Source organism: Pseudopodoces humilis, chromosome 10, assembly GCF_049639895.1.
Source record: "Pseudopodoces humilis isolate 2021_Gansu_Grassland_sample_001 chromosome 10, ASM4963989v1, whole genome shotgun sequence".
Taxonomy (NCBI): Eukaryota; Metazoa; Chordata; class Aves; order Passeriformes; family Paridae; genus Pseudopodoces; species Pseudopodoces humilis.
This window is the reverse complement of record NC_142209.1, coordinates 1287428-1309610: the sequence shown is the minus strand read 5'-3', so window position 1 is coordinate 1309610 and position 22183 is coordinate 1287428. Positions and strand designations below refer to the sequence as shown.

The 22183-nt window shown below is 39.3% G+C and overlaps 1 protein-coding gene across 3 annotated transcripts in view; it reads left to right on the top strand.

Moving 5' to 3' along the window:
* Window positions 1-22183, top strand: part of DNM3 (dynamin 3) — a 169390-nt gene that overhangs the window by 95404 nt on the left and 51803 nt on the right. For all 3 annotated transcript variants that reach the window (XM_088060307.1, XM_005528661.2, XM_088060306.1), the window contains 2 exons: window positions 8057-8166; window positions 18858-18969. In XM_088060307.1, coding sequence (XP_087916433.1) covers window positions 8057-8166; window positions 18858-18969 — 222 coding nt within the window. The remainder of the gene's footprint in view (window positions 1-8056; window positions 8167-18857; window positions 18970-22183) is intronic.

Below are 22183 nucleotides of genomic sequence, written 5' to 3'. Positions count from 1 at the left end.
AAAAAATAAAGAAAAATCTGAAATGTACCTTTCAAAAAGTGCTGCTATAAAAAAAAACAACTAAAGAGGAGGGGTACTGGGGGAAAAGTCTTGACACCAGAAGCTCTGTCGCAGCAGAGTTTCTCTCGGATGTCTGGAAAAAGTCTTCCACTTCTGGGATGCTTTCCAAAATATTTTCAGTGACCATTGCCACAGGCGTGAACTTCTTAATGCATTTTGCAGTAGTCTCCACCACAGTGAAATTGATTGCTGTCTGAAAGCTTTTAATGATAACAAGCAAGTAGGGCAGCAGAAGTGCCATGAGTTAATTTGTGTGTGTGCGTTGTGTTGCATGTTTAGGAGTCCTTCAGGGACAGATGCATCACCTCAGGAAAATCCTGCTTAATGTTTTTTACAGAATTATGTAATTGCATATTTCTCATTTTACATCTTGCAGGAAAGATCTTTTTTTCTTCATGCACAAAGGGTGTAGGGTCTCTGGAGATAGTTCAGTTGGTAACCAGGGAAAGGTCTCTGGTGGCTTCCTGAGTTTGAGCTTTTCTAGGGTTCACTTTATAGAAGCTGAAATAGATAAAAAGCCAGAGGAGCTTTAGGAAATGCCTTTCCAGCAGACAAAAAGGTGCTGTGTCAAAGGTGCATCTTCTTCATGTGCCCACCAAGGAATTTCAGGAGGCTTATAAATAAAAGATTCTTTTTATCTTCAAGTTAAGGGCATTGAGGAACGTGAAATACACTGCAACTTACTGGGTTTTTTTCCATTTTATCTTAATATTCCTAATGCATTAGAACCTAATTCATTAGAACCAGAGAGGTTCATCCACCCAGACCATCACCTTTCCAAGACTGAAATCTGAGCTGCACTTTGATTCAAAGAGAAGAGCTTTCAAGAATTATGTTTTTTCTGTAAATAAAAGAAATCCCACCACCAAAACACATGTGTATACATATATATATAAATAAAAACCACAATATTTTTATACACACACACACAATAATCAAAGTTGTTAATGCAAATTGCCATCTGAAGCAAACCGGAGTCCCTCTGTGGCAGCACAGAGGAGCTGATCCAGAGCCCTTTGTCCTGCACTGCTGCTCCCACAAATCCCTGTGGTTCTTGGATGGTCTGCAGAGGTGAGGAGTGAAAAACAAAAACTCGAGCACCAGCAGAGAAAAACAAGCTGTCCTAAGCAGGCTTTGTAGCAAGGGATAAAAAGGTCAAAGGATACATTTATCCCACTCTACCTTCGGAGCAGCCACTTGGCAAATCCAGCAGAATTTTTCCAGACTGTCACTGCTTCATCAGTCGGGGCTTTCTCTCAGTTTTAAATGCCAACATCACTTCAGTTCAGAGGAATTGCTGGCTTCTTTCCCAGACAAGATTCCCAAATTCAAAATGACCTTTCAAGATCCTAACTAATAGGAGCTAAACAGAGATTTCCTCTTCATCAGGCCCTTTCTCAGATTGATCCTTTTACTGACAGCACACACCAGTGAAGGACCAGCCCTTCACCTGTGATAATAAACACCTCTTTTGGAAAGGAGCAAAATTAACATTGAATTTGTTATATATTCCAGAAACTACTGCCCTTCTGTTTGATGCACTGATTATGTAAAGACAGAGGGGAGTACCAGTGGAATTAGTAGATTTCCTTTTTTTTTTAATTGTTTTTTTATTTAATACAGCCATTTACATTTTACATTTTATTTAATACAGCAGGTTGGTCAGCTCCCACTTCAGGTCCAGCTTGACCCAGACTCTCTTCCAGGCAAGAAGAAAGAGGAATTTGGGGCTGCCTAGCTTTGAGCAGGCAGGTTGTGAAGTTCTGCTCTGGGGTGGGCTGTAGGAATTGAAACTGCAGCTTCAGCTCCCTGGAAACCTGTGCTGCAAAATAATGATGTATACATATATATATACATACAGCCTATACTGATATCCTTCTGGGAAGTCTTGAAATGTGGCAGGATAGAAAACTGCTTCCAAGGAAGAACCAGTGACCATTTCTTGTTGAAGTGTTTCAAATGCAGAGTTGTGAACTCTTGTTTTTCTACTCCTGAAGAAATTTGGGCCAAAAAAAAGCGCAGAAACAAATATAATGCTGGTTCTTATGAGAGAAAAACATTGTGGAAAATGAGTGGCACTCTGGAAAATAAATGAAAAAGCCAGACTAAGGACTGATTTACCATTATCATCAGGTTTAGTCCCATAGCTGAATTCTGAAGGAACAGGAGAGATATAACAAGGCTCTTAATTTCTTTTTTAATAATATGTTGTGAAAAAAGATACTGAATGATTGGGAAAAAAAATTGCAAGTGCCAGAAGTATGCATAATTGCCTGGAAAAGATAGTACAAATGCAAACCATAGGAAGATAATAACTGAAACCTGGAATAGCCTGCTTCTATCATGAGAACTTTCTTTCAGCTATGGTTTCAGGCTTGGCATTTTCAGCTTTGATTTATATAAGAAACTCAATATTTTGACCATGGCAAAAGATAAAGACTTGTAAGACTGAAGGAATATAAGATTTGGTATTTGTGCTCTCTTCTATGTGCTCTGTTCTTCTAACAGCCCAGTTTATCAGCCTGAGCTGTTGTCACATTTTTGTCATGAGATTTTCAATTTGGAGTTGAGTCTAGAAGACTGGAGGGGAGAGGTGCATAGATGGAAGAAACATATTCTCATCTGCAACTTATTAAGTATTCTTTTGCAGTGCTTTTCATAAAAATGTTAGAATATTTAGGTATGCATTGTTTTTTCTGGTAAAGCAGCTCCCTCTTCATTTTATAGGCACATTAAAATTATGTTTTCTACATCTGTACCCAGGAGCATGCTCAGGCCTGAATCCCATGCTGCTAAGTAGTCTGTAAAAAAATAACTTGCTTTATTTTTCTTCAGAATTTTGCAGTAGTGTCTGAGAATCTCACGCTTCATTTTTCAAAGTGTGCTTTAAAGCCAAGTGTGGTGAAGCAGAGACCATTGTGAAGATTTTGTGTGGCTTTGTCAACTGAGAGAGAAATACAAACTGAACAAAAAGCACAGGAAAATTCTCTTGGATATATTTCAAGTCAGAATATGCTAAACTCTTGGGTATTGAATACTATAAAGGTTTCTATGAGGCATCTTAATAATTTTCACTTGCATCAAATGCCACAGAGTAGGCTGTTTGCACTGGCAGCCAGAGCTCCGAGGTGTAAACAAGGCTGAGCCTTTCCTTTTCAGGAGTAAACAGGCACAGACCACCAGCACTTCCTTACACTTCTATTATTTTTCTTCTTCTTCCTTTAATACAAATTACAAATTACAAATTACAAATACTCTGGCTCAGCAGGTTCACAAGCCACTGCTTCTTGTGTCTCTGTAGAATGTGGATGCTGCTCTGGCCACATTAAATAGTACAATATTGTAGAATATCTTTGCTTTGGGGTTATTTTCTGCCCCTGCTGCTTAATTGCTTTGCCAAGTAATTGTCCCACCTACACACTTAAAGTCCTGACTGCAGGATATTTAATGGTGCCTTGCCATCACTGGCAGAAACAAGGTTGAGCACGATGCCTGTGAGTCAGGTAAGTGTTATCCCCGAGTATGAATGCAGTACAGTGCTGGTCTGGAAATCTAGACCAGAGGCAGAAATGCTAAGTTTTTCATGTTTTTCATGCTTTATTTCAAAGCTGTTCTTGCTCAGTTTATGATTTTTAAGCAGTTCACTCTTTTGCCTCATCGATGCCTAACACTTGTTAATGCCTCATTCTAATGGCAGAGGCGTTTTGTAGATACCTACATTTGCTCTCAGCGCTCACTAAATACTCCTGAGATTTGCTCTCTCAGCTGATGCAGAGAATGGATCCTGCTGTAAACCAGTCCTTGTTCCAACCTTTTCAGAGTGGCCTGTACTTCCAGTTGGGAGCTTGATTTCTTTGAATTAGAGGTCCCCACACAGACAGGTTTTGGTTGGTGTCATGACCCTCCATTTCAAAGCTGGTGTTCTATAGTGAATTGGTAAGTGGTGAGCAAACCAGCTCAATTCTCTTGATGTAGCTGAAAGTGCAATTGGGTCGATACTTGGCTCAATCCTGCATTTCAGAACCTGAGCATCGTGTGCTTGAATTGTGCTGCATAAATTTTCATTCTGTTCTCTTGTGGAGAAGAGCCTGTGCTGCTGCTGCTGCTGCTGTGCCTTAGCCAGCCTGAAGTGACAGAAGAACCACCTTTGATAACTGGAAGAAGCTGAAGTTATTTAACAATCTCTTTTCTTTGAAGCAAAGGAATTCTGTTCCTCTTATCATCTGGTCTGCTGATATTGTGTCCAAGGTTTCTTTTGCTGTTTTGACTGAGCCTGAAAGTTCCAAAAGCACAGAACGCTTTTTGAAGCGGTTTCTGCCCCTGGCTGAAAATGCAACGGAATTCATTAGCCTGGAAGTGCTGGCTGAGACCCTGCTGGGGGAAGGAAGGGGAGCTGCCCTTGTATTTTTTGTATCCCTTGTGCCATTTTGGACTTGAGCAGTATTTATTTTTAGTCCATTTAAACAGTGCAGAAGGAAGGGGCAGTTGTAATATGGCATATTTACATCATGCTGTCAGTTCCTGGCAGCTCCCTTGCCTGTCGGAGAACAGAATTGGTCCATTAAGGATGTGAGTGCTACTTATGCCCACGAATAGTGAAACATCGTCTCCAGGGTGGGAAGGCCTCCCCAGGCAAGCAGGTTCGTTTGTTTTTCTAAGGTGGAGTATGGGGAATTTTTTTTCATGTCACAGGGACAGGAATGGGCCATTCTACCTCCCACTTTTTCCTTCTCTACTCTGGAAAAAGAGAGGCGAAGTCTCTATGTGAGATCAGCATGTGCTGGTTTTTCCCCTCATGTCACGCTTCGGTTCTCTGCCCCTTTATAAAAATAAAAATCTATAAATAAAAAAGAACAAATGCTGAGGGGGACAAACTGGACCCACAGTTATGTGCATGTAGTCACTCGTCAAAGTGTGCCTAGCCCCATTCCTCCCAGGCTTCATGCATTCCCTGTTTCTTATGCTGTCAGCTTCTCAGGATGGGAAACATGCACAAATAATCCTGGCTGGAGCTTTTTTTTTGCCCTACCATAACATAATATTAATTGAGCTTAGGCTGAAATGTCAGGCTCATCTGCTGTTGAATTAACTCATTCTCCATTTCTGTATCATTTCCCATTTTCCCCACTTTGGAGGGAAAAAAATTGCGTTGAGTTTTGCTGCCACACTTTAATGTCACAGTAATACCTTTCTCCTGAAATTAAGCAGCATTTAGCTCTGATCTCTCCTGTTTGCCTCAAGCACAGGCACCCTGTGATTTCCCTTTCTTGGAAACTGCCCTGTCTCAGCATGTGGGTAGGAGGCCATGTAAATAAATACCAACCACTTCTTAGCCTTCAGTAGGCATTTCCTTTTTCCTGGTGGCTGCAGAAGAAACACTTTCTCACAGTTTGGCATCAAACATTTATATAACTTTCCTGCTTGTGGAATTTTTGTTTAGACAATCAGATTCTTGGTGTAGTTTTTCCGTGAGTTTCTATTTTTATTCATCCGTGGTTGCTTGGTTTTTCAGTAAATCGTGTCTGTCAGAAGAAACACTTGATCAGAAACTTCTTAAATTTTCAGTAATTGAATAGTAAACCATGATAAACCTATTCTGTAATAATGTAATAAGAAACACTTGATCAGAAACTTCTTAAATTTTCAGTTATTGAATAGTAAATCATGATAAGCCTATTCTGTAAAAATGAAAGATAAGTTTTAAAGAAAAAATTAAACTTATCTTAGATTTTTTTTTTCTTAGTTGTAATGGAATATATCTGCCCAAATGGAATATTTCTGCCCAAAAGATTTTTTTTTTTTAAAATAACCTGCCTTAAGTTTTTCAAATAGAATACAAAAGTATCTTATATTGCCTTGCAGCCCAGCTTCCAGCTGAAAAAGAAAATATTTGCTTTTGGTACGAAGTTCAGTAGATGCTAGAATATCTCCCTTTGTCATGGCAGTGGAGCTAATACATTGTTATCCTTTTCTTTACTAGTTAGGACATAAATTCATAATAGCAAAACAGATCATATCAATACAAATCAGTATTAGAGGATAGGTGTTTCTAATTTGCATGCATACATATTTATAAGATCTTTATTTAGTGTTGTTTGCTATTTTTTTTTTTTAATTGATAAATTATGAATTTACATGGCTTAGTTTGATTTGTCTGAGTGGGTGGCAGTGTACAATCCCTGCTGGGAGAGCCCCAAGGAAGGAAAATATAGATCTGAGCTCCAGAGTGGCACAGAACTAGATTCCTTCATGGGAGCAGATGTTAGATGAGAGAGTGGAGAATATACCTATGTATCTTCTTTTGTGAGGAATAATTTCTAGGGTGGTTAACATAGAGGCAGTTTCTGAATCCATCAGATGCTTTTTATGGAATACACAGAATTTTATAACCTTTGTATTCAACAATAAGAGAAACTGTGCTTTTTCAGAAGGGCTTTTGAAATCTGTTTTTTTCTCTCCTGAGGCCCTGGTAGGAGGCTGTCTAGGAAAGTGAGCCTTTGTTGGCCATGTCACAAGATTTTTATAGTTTCACTCTTAGGGCCTTTCTCATCCAGCTTAGTTTTGCAATGTGCTGAAGCTCAGCCAAGATGAATTGCATCTGCCAGGCCATCTTCCAGTTGTGAGCACTGCAAGGTGCTTGGTGTATTCTGGGAAACACAGAGAGACAAGGCTGAGCCCTGCTTTGCTTTGTCCCTTAGTCCTGTCTCATGGCATACAATACACTCATCCCATGCACATTTCTTCCTTGAGCCCATGAGTGATGGGAACACTTTGGGAACACTTTGGGAAGTGCAGTGGTGCTGGGCTTCAGAGCTGGCTCTGGTGGTGGCTGGGCAGACACCAGTCAGCCTTGCTTCACGCTGCCTGATGAGGGACTGGGAAGGAATGGAAGATCTCCAACTTCAGTGGTTTATTGAAGTTCTGTAGGGTCAATGGGGAGCCAAATTCATGAAAAGCCCATTTAGTATCAACTGCAGGAATTCCAGGGCACAAAACCTCTCTGCACTCCATCGCTGCCAAAGTGGCACCAACCTTAACAGTACCTTAATGGCTTTTAGAAGCTGTTAAACTGTGCTGTGCTAATACCTGTCAGCAGAGCTATCATGATGTGCAAGCCCAGAATGAGGGCTTGGAGGATGCCCTCTTGTCTTTGGATCCTTCTATTTAACATCTGGTGTGATTGCAAAGTGAACTGGAGAGGTTTGCTTCAGTCTATCCATCAGTTCAAGCGCTTAAGGAAGTTTAACACGATGGAAACGGCCAATACACTTCAGGGTTTTTGTTCTGACGTAATGAATTACCTTGCTAGCCCTTAATTGGAAGTGACAGGAAGGAAGAAACCTGGAAAAGGTGAAATTACTGTGATTGTGCTGTAAATGAGGGTTGTGATGAAATTGCAAAGCAGTTGGCTACAACAAGAATGAATAATTCATTCCTATTTGGAGAAATAAGCTAGTTAGAGTCTGATTTTGTTTGTACACGGTACATATAAAACCTTGATAATGACATTATTTTGATTGATTTGTATGTGTTTTGTATTTTTCACTGGCAGAATGAAAGTTTCTGTGTGGGTTTATTGAATGCCATGCTTACATAATTAATAATAACAACAAAGTAGAGATGAACTTATGTCACCAGTTACTTCACTTGCTCTGCAGACATTGAAGAGTTCTTTTTTCAACTGACACTTTTATTTTAGTTAAGTCTGACCCTTGCTTTTTTAGAATTCAGAGGAATGAAAAATAACAAATGTAGATGTTTGTGTGTTTGAGGTGAACTTTTTTTATTAGGAAATGTTTTAAAAGGGTCAGTGAAAAACAGAACTGAAACTGAGGTTTAATTTCTCTTGCAGGTAGATCTATGAAAGATAAGCAGACTTTTAAATTTGGGTATTTTCTTGTGATAACAAAAGTACCAAGGTCATTACCAACTAAGCAGAACTTGCTGACATCAGGCTTCTTCTCACACAGTGTTGTTTTAATCCTTTTTTTCCTAGGAGAAAGAGAAGAAGTATATGCTGCCTTTGGACAACTTGAAAGTGCGAGATGTTGAAAAGAGCTTCATGTCCAGCAAACACATCTTTGCATTGTTTAACACAGAGCAGAGGTAAGAAAATGTGCTGTTCTGCAGATACTTCTATCAAATGGCATCTAGCTGAGCATTTTCATAACTGTGAGTACAGTTCTGCTGTTTCCACCCTGTTGAGTGCGCAAGGTCTTGATATTCTTGATTTATCTTCTGCTTTGCTGTTGCATAACCATGAGATGAAAGGCTGATGTCCTCAGAGCCACTCGTGGGGTGAAACAGCTCCATGATGAGTCAGCCAGTCCTTCCTTGTGGCTGAATAATCATCTCCTGATCCTATTTTTGTTTTATTTGGCAGTCACCTAGGCTTACCAAAACATACATGACTTCTGTACCTTGTGACCAGATTCAACTGGTGGAAATCACAAAAGCGTCATTGCTTTTCACTTTCTCCAGTGGAAAATGTTGCCTGTCATTAATCTTGGGACACATTTGATTGTTTGTTTGGGTTTAAACACTGCTGAATGGAGAAAAAATAGATTCCTCTATTTCTCTAATTAATAAAATCTTTGCTTAGTTTTTGCCTCACTTTTCCACTCAGACTCTTCTCTGTTTTAAGTGGTGTGGGTGCTGTATGGAAGCTACTCCTGATGCACAGCCAGTTCAGATTACTGTGCACAAACAATTTCCTTAAATGTTACAAAAGACATAAAAGTGAGGTGTAATTTTTATGTTTTTTTAACTGAGGAGGAGAGTTTCATTTGTAGCTGTCTCAGTGGAATTACATTTTAGCAGGTGAGGGGCAATTCCTGTAAGTTTTTTTTTTCAGGCAGGTAAGTAAATTGAATTGCAGGGGTAGCATGGATGGATTTTGTTTCCCTCTTCTGCTAAATTCCTTCACATCTACTTCTCCCTCACATCACCAAAGCTTGGCATTATCTCCAGACACTCAAGATGATGTGGCTGGCTGCAGAGCAGCTGTCTTTGCTCCCAAAGTGTCCAGAAATAGTGACCAGAATTTCAGAAGCAAGGAGTGCTCCTCCCTCCTGCAAAGCAAAAGCAAATCAGGGGATTTCTGAGCTGTCAACTTTCTGCTGACCCCAGAAACGTGAGGACACAATGTCAGGCTCAGTCTGAAGTAGCCCAGGAAGGCTGAGCCAGCCTGCAAGGGGACATGGCCTGCCAGGATGTGCCCTTTGAAAGCATGTCACACACATACTAGCTGGGAATAACGTTTCAAATGCTTGACCAGTTGTGTTTCTGAAGCACAGAAAAAAGCTTTGAAAAGCTTTTCATGTTCTTAAAAACATAAATGAGCTTTGGATGCTGGGAATGAATGTAATTCTGATGATTCTTGCTGTAGTTATGTGTGGATCATCCCAGTGTTGGGTGTACATCCATCAAGAAAGGTAACTTTGTCCTGGTGGCTTGATAGCAGCTGTACTTATTAGGTTACTTCCATAAGAAATTTGTTAATTTTTAAAGAAATTTTAAAATTTTCTCATGGTTTCTCCTTTGGTTCGACTAATGACTTTTAATATTATCATCATCATAAATAATAATCATTGAACTGCTGTGAAAATCCAAGAGAAGCATTTCCATTGGCAAGTTTGGGATTTACTTAGGTGATGTATAGCTGGACATTCCCATTTCCACTCGATCTTCATCCATACTAGACATCAAGCACTTCAAAATCAGATGTCTAAAATGTTTGCCATGTCTGTAATAACCCTGCCTCTTTGGGCTCTGAGTAGACCCTGCAGCCTCTGCAAGCTGCTCTAAAAACATCTTTACATCCACATGGACATGTTAAGACACGACAGCACAGCAAGAAGATCACAAAATACCTTTGCCTTGGGAGAGGCAGATCATGGAGTCAGTCCTGCAGCTTTAAGGGAGGCCAGAGTTGTTTCTGAAGAAATATTTATTGAATTCTAATTAAAATAGCAGTTTCTCTGTTACTGTAAAACAGCTGATTTTTGATATTTCTAAAAATCTGCCTCCTGGCACAAATGGATCAAAACAAGATTAGTATCATTTTCCACTGAATCCTGAATTTATAGATGTGTCAGCAAAAACAGGAGTGTTGGTTCTCGAGTGGAGTGATCTGGCTGGGGACTCTGTACCCTATGCCACGTTCTTAAGGAAACTGAAAGAGGGAATTGATAAAGATCCATTGAAATAAAAAATATTATTGTTGTTTGTGGTAATCTGTTGAATCCTGGTTTCTGATGTTTGCTTTTTAAAGATCATGTAAAAAATTAACTTAGTTTCTGGTTGTTTTTTTTTTTTGTTGGGGGGTGGTAGAGTGCTTTTTTCAATTAAAAAAACCTTAGCAACTGAGAAAGAAATCAGCTTTCGAAGTCTGCCCACTGAGGGTTCTGGTTATGGAACCATTTTGCTATTTAAGATGTAGATCGTTAAAGAACAAAGGCAAAATCATCTGTTCCAGCTTCCATGATAATACAGAGATTATTCTGTATCTCTTTTTTCTCCCCCCATAATCTGCAGCATTTTTTTTCCTTGATTGTGAAATCTTTCTTAATGTTCAATTAAATTATTTTAGTTTTCAAGCAAAAACCTTTTAGAAGAAGAATTTTAATAAGCTTGTTCTCTTTTTCATTCCCAGCCCCTCACTGCATAGGTATTTGCTCCAGCCATATGTTTCTGATACTGTACATTTCAATAGTTTCCTGGATTATGCACTGCATTTTTTCCATTTATGAAAACCTTTCCAGCTCTGAAATATAGTTACCAGGAAAGTACTCATTTCACTGCATAGAAGGAAAAACCATCTTGAGTTAGCTGAGACTTGGGGATAGATGGAGAAGGAAACTAACAGTATCTGTCATTTTGATTTAGTGCAGAAGTCAACAATTCTGTGACAGGAATCAAATGTGACTTGGTAATGTAGAGTAAATGGAGACTGTGACGATTGATTTCACAGTGAAGATAAATTCTCATGAAATGAACATAATTGTGTGTTTATGAAAAGGCTGTGTTGTGAAATAATTTAATTATTTTCATGTTACTTTCTAATTAAATCTTAAAAAAAACACCAAAAAAAAGAGGTGAGGGTGGGAAAAGGAAAAGTGCCTGAAATAGTTCCAGTATTACTTAAAGAACAGGGAGATTAGGTTTGTTTTTCTGCAAAGTAAGTAATACATCTAAAGTTTTTGAGTGAGCCATCTACTTAATTTATAGACACTATGGAAGAGCTTTGCAATGGACCCCTCTAGTCTCCTTACCTTAGGAGTATTTGATATTACAACAAAATAAATTCAATAATTCTGTGATTCCTGGACCGTTTTTGGCTGTGTCTACACAAGCTTGCCTTAAGTAACTCAAGTTGAGCTGTGGGTTCAAGCAGTGAGTATCCAAACCTAAAGCTGACAAGTGAGAGCTATTTTGTGTTAACCATCTTCTCCACAGGAAACTCGTGGCAAGTCTAAGTTTTTTTTAGACTGGAAAAAGAGATCAACCATATTGAATATTTTAAAATAATTATGCTGTAGGAAAAGGCAGAATATTTGCAGGACTGCTGTAGAGCTTACTGTGAAGTTGTTTAGATGTAGGCACTGATTGACTTTCTAGGAAGAACAAAGAATGAAGAGAGGGTTTTGTCAGCATCTCAGCTCCCATTCAGTAGATTAACCTGTCATATTCTCATTGCTGGGTGGGTAAGACTCTTGTTCAGAGCTCAAGAACAAAGAAAACAAATTCTGTCCATCCCAGAAAGTTTCTTACAGGATTTCATTCCAAATACTTGATTTGTTCTCTATTTCTTGTAAAAATTATTCACTTACTGATGCTTTTTCTGTTACCCAAGTACTGTAACCTGGGACAAGAACTGTAAATGTGTCTCCCTAAAGGATCTGTGCAAGTCCCACCTCTCCATGTCCCCTGATGAGTTCTCATCATCTCACCCTGTTGATCCATGTGGTACTATTTTAACAGATTGTCTGTCATTCTAAAATAACCTCTTGCCTTTGCAGTAGTGTAATTACACTTTTTTCCTGATTTACAGGTCAATAAATTGTTGTATTAATGTATTACAACTCCATTTATATAATAATTCCCTTTTAAATAAAGAAATTATGCTGGGTAAAAAAAAACTGAGAAAAAGCTTTTTTCCAACTCTTCTCCAGCTCTGGAGAGATGAATTCTCTTTTATAGGAGCAGGGATTCTACTGGGAGCAGGTTTTGGGGGTTCTCAGTGGTAGTAGGGTGAAGTGTTTGTTAAATTGGAGAATTTTCAAGCCTTCCCTACCAATATTGGGAGTAGCAACCAGAGGGTGAGGAAGGGTTACCTGGTGGAGAGTCCCTGATCAGGAACCTTTCTGTGCTACTCTTCACACTCATTCCTTTCCTCAGAGCCAAAGGAGCAGAGCCAGTGTGTGAAATTCTGCCTTCCTCGCAGAAGATGCCACCAGTTCTTGTCTTTTACTGTTCTGCCCAACCAGGACCCAGATGAAAGCAGTAACGGTGCTGCTTTCCTCACCTCTGTGGTTCTGTGTGATAGAGGGGTGTGAGGAGCAAGTGCAAAGCACAAACCTGTTCTCCTTTCACAGGAGTGGCTTCCTGAGAGCAGAATGCCCCTCCATAATCACGAAGCAGTGGGACAGAATCTGCCAGCCCTGCTCCAGAGCTGCCTGCCTGTAAAAACAGCTCTTTAATCTGACACACAGATGAATGTCCAGAGGAGAGCGAGCAAAAGGCCATTCTGAGGGCACACAATAGGACTGAAAATAGAACTGCCAGATGAGGAATGGTAGCTACTGAGTACACTCTGTCTGTCAGGAATCATATTGCACAGGGAACTGTGCTGGCTGCTAGCACCCAGGAAATCACACCGAGCAAAAGGTATCGCTACGGATTTTGGAGAGGTGTTGGTTTTGTGTTGCTCTAGAAGAGGATGGAGCACAAGTTGTTTCTGGGAGTGCAAATGAGCTTTAAATAGTGAATTTCTGGCCATGGGCAGCAACTGGTTAACTGCTGTCCATATATAAGGGAAATTGGGCAAGAGCCAAAATAAAGGGAACTAGTGAAAGGAGACCGGGTCAGAGGAGGTGTTGGATACTCGCCAGGCTGAAGGAGAAAGCCTAAAATGAGATGTATGTTTAGTTACTGTTTTTGAATTACTCAGAAAGCTAAGCCCCAGGAAGAGCTGGACTGTAAGCTATTCAGAGCCCTCTCTGTTCAAAATGGAAGAGAGAGAATCTGTTTAATTAAAAAGCCCTACAAATTTAATCCAGAAGAAAAGCTGCTAACATTTCTAAACAAACTCCTAAAACGCTGGAGAGTACAATATTTAAGAACAGGAAAAATATACAAACCCAAGGAATGGCTAGCCTTTATTGCCAGCTGCTTTCCCTTAAAATTTTTTTTTAAAAAGTGTTGGTTTTTTTCTGGAATATATTTTTTTTGTCATTATTGACAAATATTTTTTGCATGACAAATAAGAGAGAGAGAGTATGGTGCAGGTATTGACAGCTGGGGGCAGCTTTTGTGTCTCTGTGTGGCCCCGAGGCAGATTCCAAACCAGGCTTCATCCCTCCCCGCCAAAGGCATCAAACCTTCTCCTCCAGGGACTTATGGAATATTTTAGTGGCAGTCACTGTTACTACTGTGGATTTTGGCCTGGGTGGTGTTAGTTTTGGCTGCATTTCTCTTCTGGGTTACATACAGAACTCGAGATACTTCATTGCCAAAGCTGGCCTATATACTGAGCAGCATATCTTCTGTTCATTTGCACCTTAAACTTGTGGGGGTTTCTGTGTGTTTTGGGTGTGTGTGCTTGAAAAGATCCATATGCTTTTGGGAGAGCACTCACATGACATAGGTGACAAAATCCTCAAGTGTTATTATTTCATGACATTGTCTCAGAGATTGTCTCCTTGGCTTTTCTAGATATTAAGAAAGAAAGAATCTTCAGAGCCATGTGTAATTAATTTTAATTAGCCATTCACATTGGAGTGATCTGAAATGGATAGAAAATGTTAGTCATTGCTGTTAACTCAGAGCAGATGGCCATTTTTGTTTCTTCAAAATATATGATTTGCAGAGCTTCTGGTAGAGATTTCTTATTTAGAATAAAAAAGAAAATAGTGCATATGCTCAACCAGCCATTGTGCAATTACAGGTGTCCAAAATCACAAATTTAGTCATAAGAGTAAATTTGAATAAGCAGAGTGTGCACAGTGGAGCTGCAGGTTAAATAGACAGACAACATCCAATATCATCCAAGATTACCTTTCCCAATAGCTGGAGTGTCTGGATTCTGTTATTTTCTCCCCTTTTCATTTTAGGTGACTATTCATTAAACCCAGATTCTGTATGTTTCCAATTTCAATCAAGTAAGAAATACCTAATAATTGAATCTTTTGTGTTTTTCATGGAATAAATGGGATCAATTTGCATTTAGTTCTAGATTTCTAACCATCAGTTCTGCTTCCATCCTAATAGAGACGAGATGATTACAAAAATATCCCTTTGGAATCCCTTTTAAAGAAGATATTTCTTTATCTTTCAGTCTGTGAGTAGCTTCACTTGTGTCAGTGGGACTGCTGAAGCTAAATACAGGTTTTTGTTCTTCAAAAGATTAAAGTAGTTTCTAGGCCCAATTCTAAAAAATATCACTAGTATTCTTGCTGTGTAATGGTTGTTCTATCTCCTCCCAAACTGGCAAGAATAAATTCATTTTTAATTATTCTTTGTTTGTATTTTCTCTCTATAAAAAGGAATTTTATGCATCTCCAGTACAACTTTGTCTACTGAAATCCAGCTCCAGCTCAGCCTAAGAGCTCTGTGTGCACATGGTTATGTGTGAGGATACATTAATGTATATACACATGTTAACTGGGTTTGTAATGTGCCTGCAGTGGTTGCCCTTCAAAATTTTTTAGGTTTGTTGGAGATAAATATTTAACCTTATCATAGTATTAAGAAATTGCAAGAGATGCAGTCCATGCTGATGTGCAGCAGTGGTTTGTGCTCAGAGCACGTCCTGATGGAGGGAAACCCAATGATGCTGCAAGGGGTGTTCTTTCTGTGTCATTCACTCCCTGCTCCTGAAATTTGGTTTATAGGCAGAGAAGCCTTCCCTGACAGCCCAGGCTTTAGGGTGGGTGGAAGGGAAATCTCAGTAACTCACAGCTGGGTCAGTCTTCAAACTTATCTGGCATTTCTCACTTTCCTCTTGGGCACTTCCAAATACCTTAATCCAGTCCTGTTTGGATTCTTTTGTGATGGGAGGAGTTCAAGAAACACCTGTGGACATTTCTTTATTAGGCTCTGAAATACACAGGGGAGAGGAATCAGGAAATCAAGGTAAAAATAGAGTGAAGAAGTTGTAGGGTGAGCAAAGTCACAGCTGGGTGGTGGCTGCTGGACTTTGAGGTGATGGGTCTGGCTTAGAGAAGGCAGGTCCTGAGTGTGGAACCTTTCCAGAACTGCAAAATTATGCTTTTAGTCCAATTGTTTGTTCATCCTCACGAGCAATTATGTTGCATTTTTAGTAGAATGCAATTCCAAGTTGAGGTTTATTTATCTAGAGTGTAATAAAATCTGCAGATAACAAATGGTAGCCTTTTGTATTTTTTTACTCTGAGAAATAAAAAGGCAGCATTATCACAGGAATATGTTGATTTCCAGTAGTGCCACTATAGTTATATTTTCATTATGTATATTTCATTATGTAATATTATATTAATATTCAGTTATTATGTGTAATACTGAATTATAGTGATGGGACTCCAGGAGGAAGTGGAGTAGGTAGATGTGGTAGATGAAGTTTTCTCATTTATGTGTTCACATGTAAGAAATGGTGAATGTTCAAGGGAAATACTACTTGCAAATGGTACTTCTAGGCAGTTTCCATTTTCTGTATCTCTTATTTCTGCAGTCCCTTAGATTTACAGATGCCTGAATATCCACAAGATTGGTATTGTTGAGAGTTCATCTCTCCTGGTATCCTTTATTCTGTCAAAGTCCTTGATGTCTTGACTTCCCATTTAGCTGCTAGAAAGATGACAGTGAGAACATCACAGTATTCCAGATGGAGAATGTAGGTGAGGCTGGAGTAGTAACTGTTTCTGTGCTGATGTCTTCAGCAATTTTAAGAAGTGGAAGAGAGAAGAAAACAGAAAATCTGAATTGTTTTCAAGAACGTTTTTACAGCTTTCCATGAGACGCCAGTGGATTCCTAATGAGTAAAACATGTTAATATGTTTTTGTAAGATTCCACTGGTAACAGAAAAAGGACACACTCTTTTCAGAAGTTACTGAAAGAAGTTATTTTAGTTTGGTTTTTTTTTTTCCTTTGAAAAGTTCCTATGCTTGTCTGCCTTTCTAGGAGAAAGACAGACAGCCTAGCAGCAAAGAAAGCAGCTGGGTAGACAAGCATCCCCTTACCTGCCCTTCTGGAACATTCCTGGGAGCACTCAGGGTGTGCATCCTTCAGCTCCTCACACGTGCTGCACCTTTGGCAGTGACCAAAGAGCTCTCAGATCCTACAGGGAGGAGAAAGAAGGGTCTGGGAGATCTGGAGACATCAGCTGCTGGCCCATGAGGTGTCCCTAGCCCCAGGAGAAGTCCTGACACAGAGACAGGATGCAGGAGTGTCAGCTCCCACGTGTCCTTGGCTGGAATCCCTGCTCACACAGCGAGCCACAAAATGCCAAAAAGTGTAATATATAACATGACAGGCCTGAAAAAATGTTTTCACAAGCTGGTGTCATGTTGTTTTGCTCTTGCAGATAAGTGTTTTTGGAACTTCCCTATCACTATGTTTTACAGCCTTTATTTGCTCTATTGTTATTTTTAGTCATCTTTGCTGAGAATACCCTTTTACCATTTCAGCTTCCTATTTCTTCAAAGTTATATCTGCTTCGTTATCTTAGCCAGAAAAGCTTATCTCAGTAAAAGTTTCTCTTAACAATAAATTAAAGCATTTTTTTCTCTGGCAATTTCATTATGCTTCTCTCTTTTTTATCTTTTCTTTTTTTTTTTTTTAATTGACTTCTTTGTTTTGCTCAGTAAATGTTGACTTGGAGTTCCACAATATCACAAACTGAATAAAATTCAGGTGTTTTCTCAGTTTAAGGTAACAGATTCTGATAAGGTCATCTACTATATGCCTTAAGACAAGATTAGTACTTTTGGAGTCAGGGAAGAAAAAGGATTAATTTTAAATTTCTCAATCAAGAAAAGAATCCACTGAGCTTTCAGTTGTTCATCCTGTCAGTGGCTGTGGCTGAACTGTGGGATCAGGCCCATCAGTGCCTCTTTGTGACCTCTGGGGCTGGTTTCTGTGGGATGGAAATGCCCTGGTGGCACCTCCACTCTGGGTTTTTAAAGGGAGTAGTGCAAACCTGGTGTGCTCAGATTTAGCCTTTGAATTTGGTGAGAATTGAGTCACCAATGTAAGGAAATAAATCTGAGTATGTCCTTTAGTCTTTGCTATGAGCCTGCTAAAAAATCCCTCATTTTGCTCTCTTCAGAGTGGGTGTGCTCTGGTTGCTGTACTGTGGTTTCATAGGTGATAATTTAATGATTTGGTGTCATGGCTGCTTCATGCTCAGGTTCAATTACGCTTCTTTTACCTTTTTTTCACCTTTTTTCCTCAGTCTGACCCTGCAAAGCCAGGCTGTGAGCTGCCTGGTGACATTGTTGGTTAGGAGAGAATCACTTCTGGAAGTGGGAATTACATCAAGTCACTTGTGTTCCAGCACTGTGGCAGTGAAATCCCACCAGTCCCAGAATGCTAAAGAAATTTATCTAGGCAGTGACAATAATAGCTTTATTTCTTTATTCCATAGTGAATTCAGGTTTTTTTCCCCCCTTGTAATTGTGAGTGAAGCAATCTCCATCAACCCCTCTCCTCCACAGCTTGCTAAGGGAAGAAAACAGTCTGGTTGAGATGGAAGATTGATCCTTGTGCAACTGTAAAAATCTAGCAAAATGTGGTTTCCTAACGCTTCTCAGCTAAACTTGTGGTCTTTCCTAAAAAGATTGTTGGCTGACAAATTTACAGTGATCTGGTCTGTGTATAGAATTGGGATTGAGAAACGAATGGCTAAACTGTCAGGGGAAAATCTGTTCTGTTTATTGAAGAATTTACAAGTATCACCTTCCTACAGATGTATTTTTCCTCCTTTCCCATTTTTTTCCCCCTGTATTTATCTCATTATGTGAACTACCTGCAAGAGGTTTTATTTAAACATGTCCCAGATTTCTTACTGCGATGAGAGACATCAGAGGTTTGTTTTGTTTGTTTAAAAGCATCTTGATTGTCATTGCTGTTTTTTTCCTCTTTTACTGATGATGTCTGAAAACTACAAAGGGTATAAAATGGACTGGAAGGACTTAACATGGGAAGAAGTTGCATCAGTGATGATTTTGGTTTTTATTGGTTACAGCAGCAATCTCTCACAAGCTGTGATGTTACGTTGGCATGTCTTATGTGTTTGTCCTCATATCACAACACCCTTTTTTTCCCTAAAAGTTCTGTTTTAGCAAAAGCAGGAAAATCAATTGTAAGTAGTTTCACAGTGCTTTTAGCTGATTATTATTTCCAGAGCTGTGCTGGAGCATTCTAAGATATTTTTAAGTACTCCATGTAATTATTAAACAAGCACCTGTCCCATAAAGTCTGTTGTCCAAAACAATTGCCAAGTAATTTCTGATCTCAAAGGATTTTTAATTGAAAATGCTGTGTGCATGATAGAGAGTAGTAAAATGCTAGTTTTACAATGTGGTGCTCTTTGTTCTAGGAATGTTTACAAGGATTACCGTTTCCTTGAGCTAGCCTGTGACTCCCAAGAGGAGGTGGATAGCTGGAAGGCATCTCTGCTACGAGCCGGTGTCTATCCTGATAAATCCTCAGTAAGTTAAAAACTCACTGGTTTGCCAGTAGCTGCTCTGTTTGAATGAAAAAAACCCAACTGCATCATCTGGAGAAACACAGTGTCTGCAGATATCTCAAGAAGGAGCAGCCTTTTCATTGTACGAGTCTGTGGTAATTCCAAAATATTCATAATGAAATATTTTAAGACCAATTTGTGCGTCAAACCTCAACATAAAAAAAAACAAAAACAAAAACCCAACCAACCACAAATCAAACCTTCCAACATGTTTCTCATTGCATCTGTGTAGTAAAAGCATTGAGCAATTTGGGGTTTCCTGAGCCTCGTTGTTTCTGTTAATGTTTTCTAAGGTAAAGATGTTCTTTGAAGAGTTTATTCTGTATTACAGAACTGACAGAAGCATTCCAGGCAATCGTGTATATTTATTTTACTTATTCACTGCATCATTTTTTGGGTTTGAAACACATGCTAAACCTTTCCAAAGGCAGTTTTACTCAGCTAATCATCATGTGGAGCAAATGGAACAGGATACAATAAAAAAGCCTCTAATAATTTACTAGAAATGACAGAAAGTTGGGAAACAGAATACGTCCAGCTATTATTTACTATTTTTTGGATCTAGATATCTTGATATTTTACTTCAAGTGAAGGTTTGAGGAGATGTATCCAAAGAGAAGGCTGACTAGCAGAAATACCTGGCATTTGAAGCTTTGAAAGTTTGAAACATTTGAACTTTGAAAGTTTCTGCAATGCACAGCTCACCTTTCTGCAGGGAGTGACGGATGCCTTCGGTGGAAAATCTGCTCTGAGAAACGAAGATTCTGATGAATTTGCTCTTCTCCCTGATTGTTTTCCATGGGAAGGCCAGGTTCCTCGAGTCCAGGGTCTTGTGCTGTCTTCTCTCTTCATCTTTTTCTTCCTTTATGGTTGTGATGCCTGCGTGGCTCTCAGTGCAGTTCTGTCTGCATCTCCTCCAGGAGATTCATGCAAACAGGCTTCAGCTTCTTCTCTTCATACAAAGTTTCAAGACCACCATAAAAAGATAAAGAAGAAATTCTTGTACTGCTGGATTTTCCAGTTATTATAGAAATAAACAGTGATGATGGTAATGATGCAGATTTTTTTAGAGAATAGTGTAAATATGCATTTAGCGGGAAACCTACCAGGTATCTGAGACTTTAAAAAGTAAAACAGTGTTGGTGACTTTTCACTCACCTTGTTGCCTGTTCCAGTAGATCCTAAGAATATCAAAAGCCACTTAACAAGGATTTGTTATGAGGGGTTACCTAATTAATTACTTGGACCAATATACTGTATTGCCTTGGTTTTTTCTTGCTTAGATTTTAATGATGATTTCACAAAAACCTGTTGCTGCCTCTGGTTTAATTTTGTATTCTGTGATGGTTTTATCTTATTGGTGTATCTGGTACTTTATCCTTAAACAAGACAGACTGGTTGGATTTCTGAACTTCTCTTCTGTCTTCCTGTCTCTCCCTTCCCCCTAAAAATACTTGGTATTCAAAATATGTTTACAAAGAATTCTTGGTTTTGTTTAAAGTTGGTCTGTCAAAGGAGTCTTAGATGCAAGATGAGAGACTTCCTTGAAAGAAGTAGAAGAGACTCAAAATACAGTTCTCCTTTGAGCTGGAATTATCTTTACATTATAAAAAGAGTAAATATTATTGTTCCAAATGCCTGTAGTCTGAAATTCGCCCAGTAGTTTTGTAAGCTGTTCAGGAAAGATGCTCCATGCTACTCTAGGCCTCCAAAACTTTATTCCTAAATGACCAGAGGATCAGATGTGAGTTTGCTGTTCAGAGTTTTGAATTCTGCTAAGCAAAATCTCCAAGGCCTTAGAAGGTACCTTAGAAAACCCAGTAGATCCTAGATAAAAATGAAAGCATTTAATGAAAATCCTGTGCATGCTCCTTCTTTCACACCTTCCTCTGACAATATAAAATAACTTTAGACAGACCCCACATTCTTCTGTTCTCCTTCAAAGATTCAGAGACCATGTTTTTAAGTAGGAGGGACTGCCAGGAAATGGCAGCAACTTGGGTTTACTTTGGTGCTTCCCCCCAACTTTGTGATCCCAGCATTAAAAAGGCAAAGAGGTGCCTTAGCCCCTTCCTGGACCAAACTTCTCACTCTCTGTTACCTGTGAGGCACAGCTGGGAACTCTGAGCATCCAAGACTTTGGCACCAGCAGTTGAATTGCTGTTTAGAAATGAAAACTAAAAGAAAAGTAGGAATCTGGCAGCGATTAAAGAGATGTGTTCTGAATTCTCACCAAGGACAAATTCTCAACAAAGAATATTCATTTTTCTGTTGATTTTTTTTTTTTAGTAGTGCTACATACAATTGTTTGATTACAGTGATAATGGGGCTCGGTACTTGCTGCCACTAACATGGAGTCTCTGCTGCTCATTTAAACCTGTAAGCTAAAATCCAAGGTTTTAGATTTATAACCTTTCTTTTTGCCTAAGCAAATCTCATTAATATTTTAAAGGCCATAAATGACCCCCTTCCTCCGTTTCCTTGCTTCATTTTGCTTGTCTTCCCTGTCCCTCTGTCCATGGGGATGCACAGAGTGAATGTTCCCATATTCACTGTCCCATAAATTTCCTCTGATCCGAATTCTTTGCAGTTTTCCAAGTCACCTCCTTCCCGCAATCCATTTGCCTTTGTCAGGCCATGGGCTGTGACAGCCACCCAGATAGCAATGAATCAGTGTTTTGATTTTTCCAACCCATATGCAAGTCAGCTTGCTTGATATAAATCATCCTGTGGCCAATTCACTTTGAAATGGGATATCCATTTACCAGCTGACTTTACTGCTGCCTTTCTGGACCCATGCATCCAAAACTCTCCTTTTTTTGTTCAAAAATGACTACAACGATGTGACTAACCTTCCCAGACTTGATTTCTCAACTGGTGTAGGCTGGTGTTTATTTTGGCTGGCTTCCCACTGTATTTTATACACTGTTGTTGCCAGTTCATGGCAAAACTCACAATTAAACCAAAATAATAGCCCAGATGTTTGTCGTAACTTGCTCTGCACATTTTACCTTGTTAGGACCGCCCATTCCTTCTCCCCCCTCCCAAGGCCATCTCCTTTTATTAATCTAAAAATTCAGCATTTGCTTTTTAAAATGCTTTGAATCTTGAAACTTTCCATTGGCTGGCAAGTTGCAGGGAATGGCTGTTGTGGAAGGCTCAGAGATGTTTAGGGG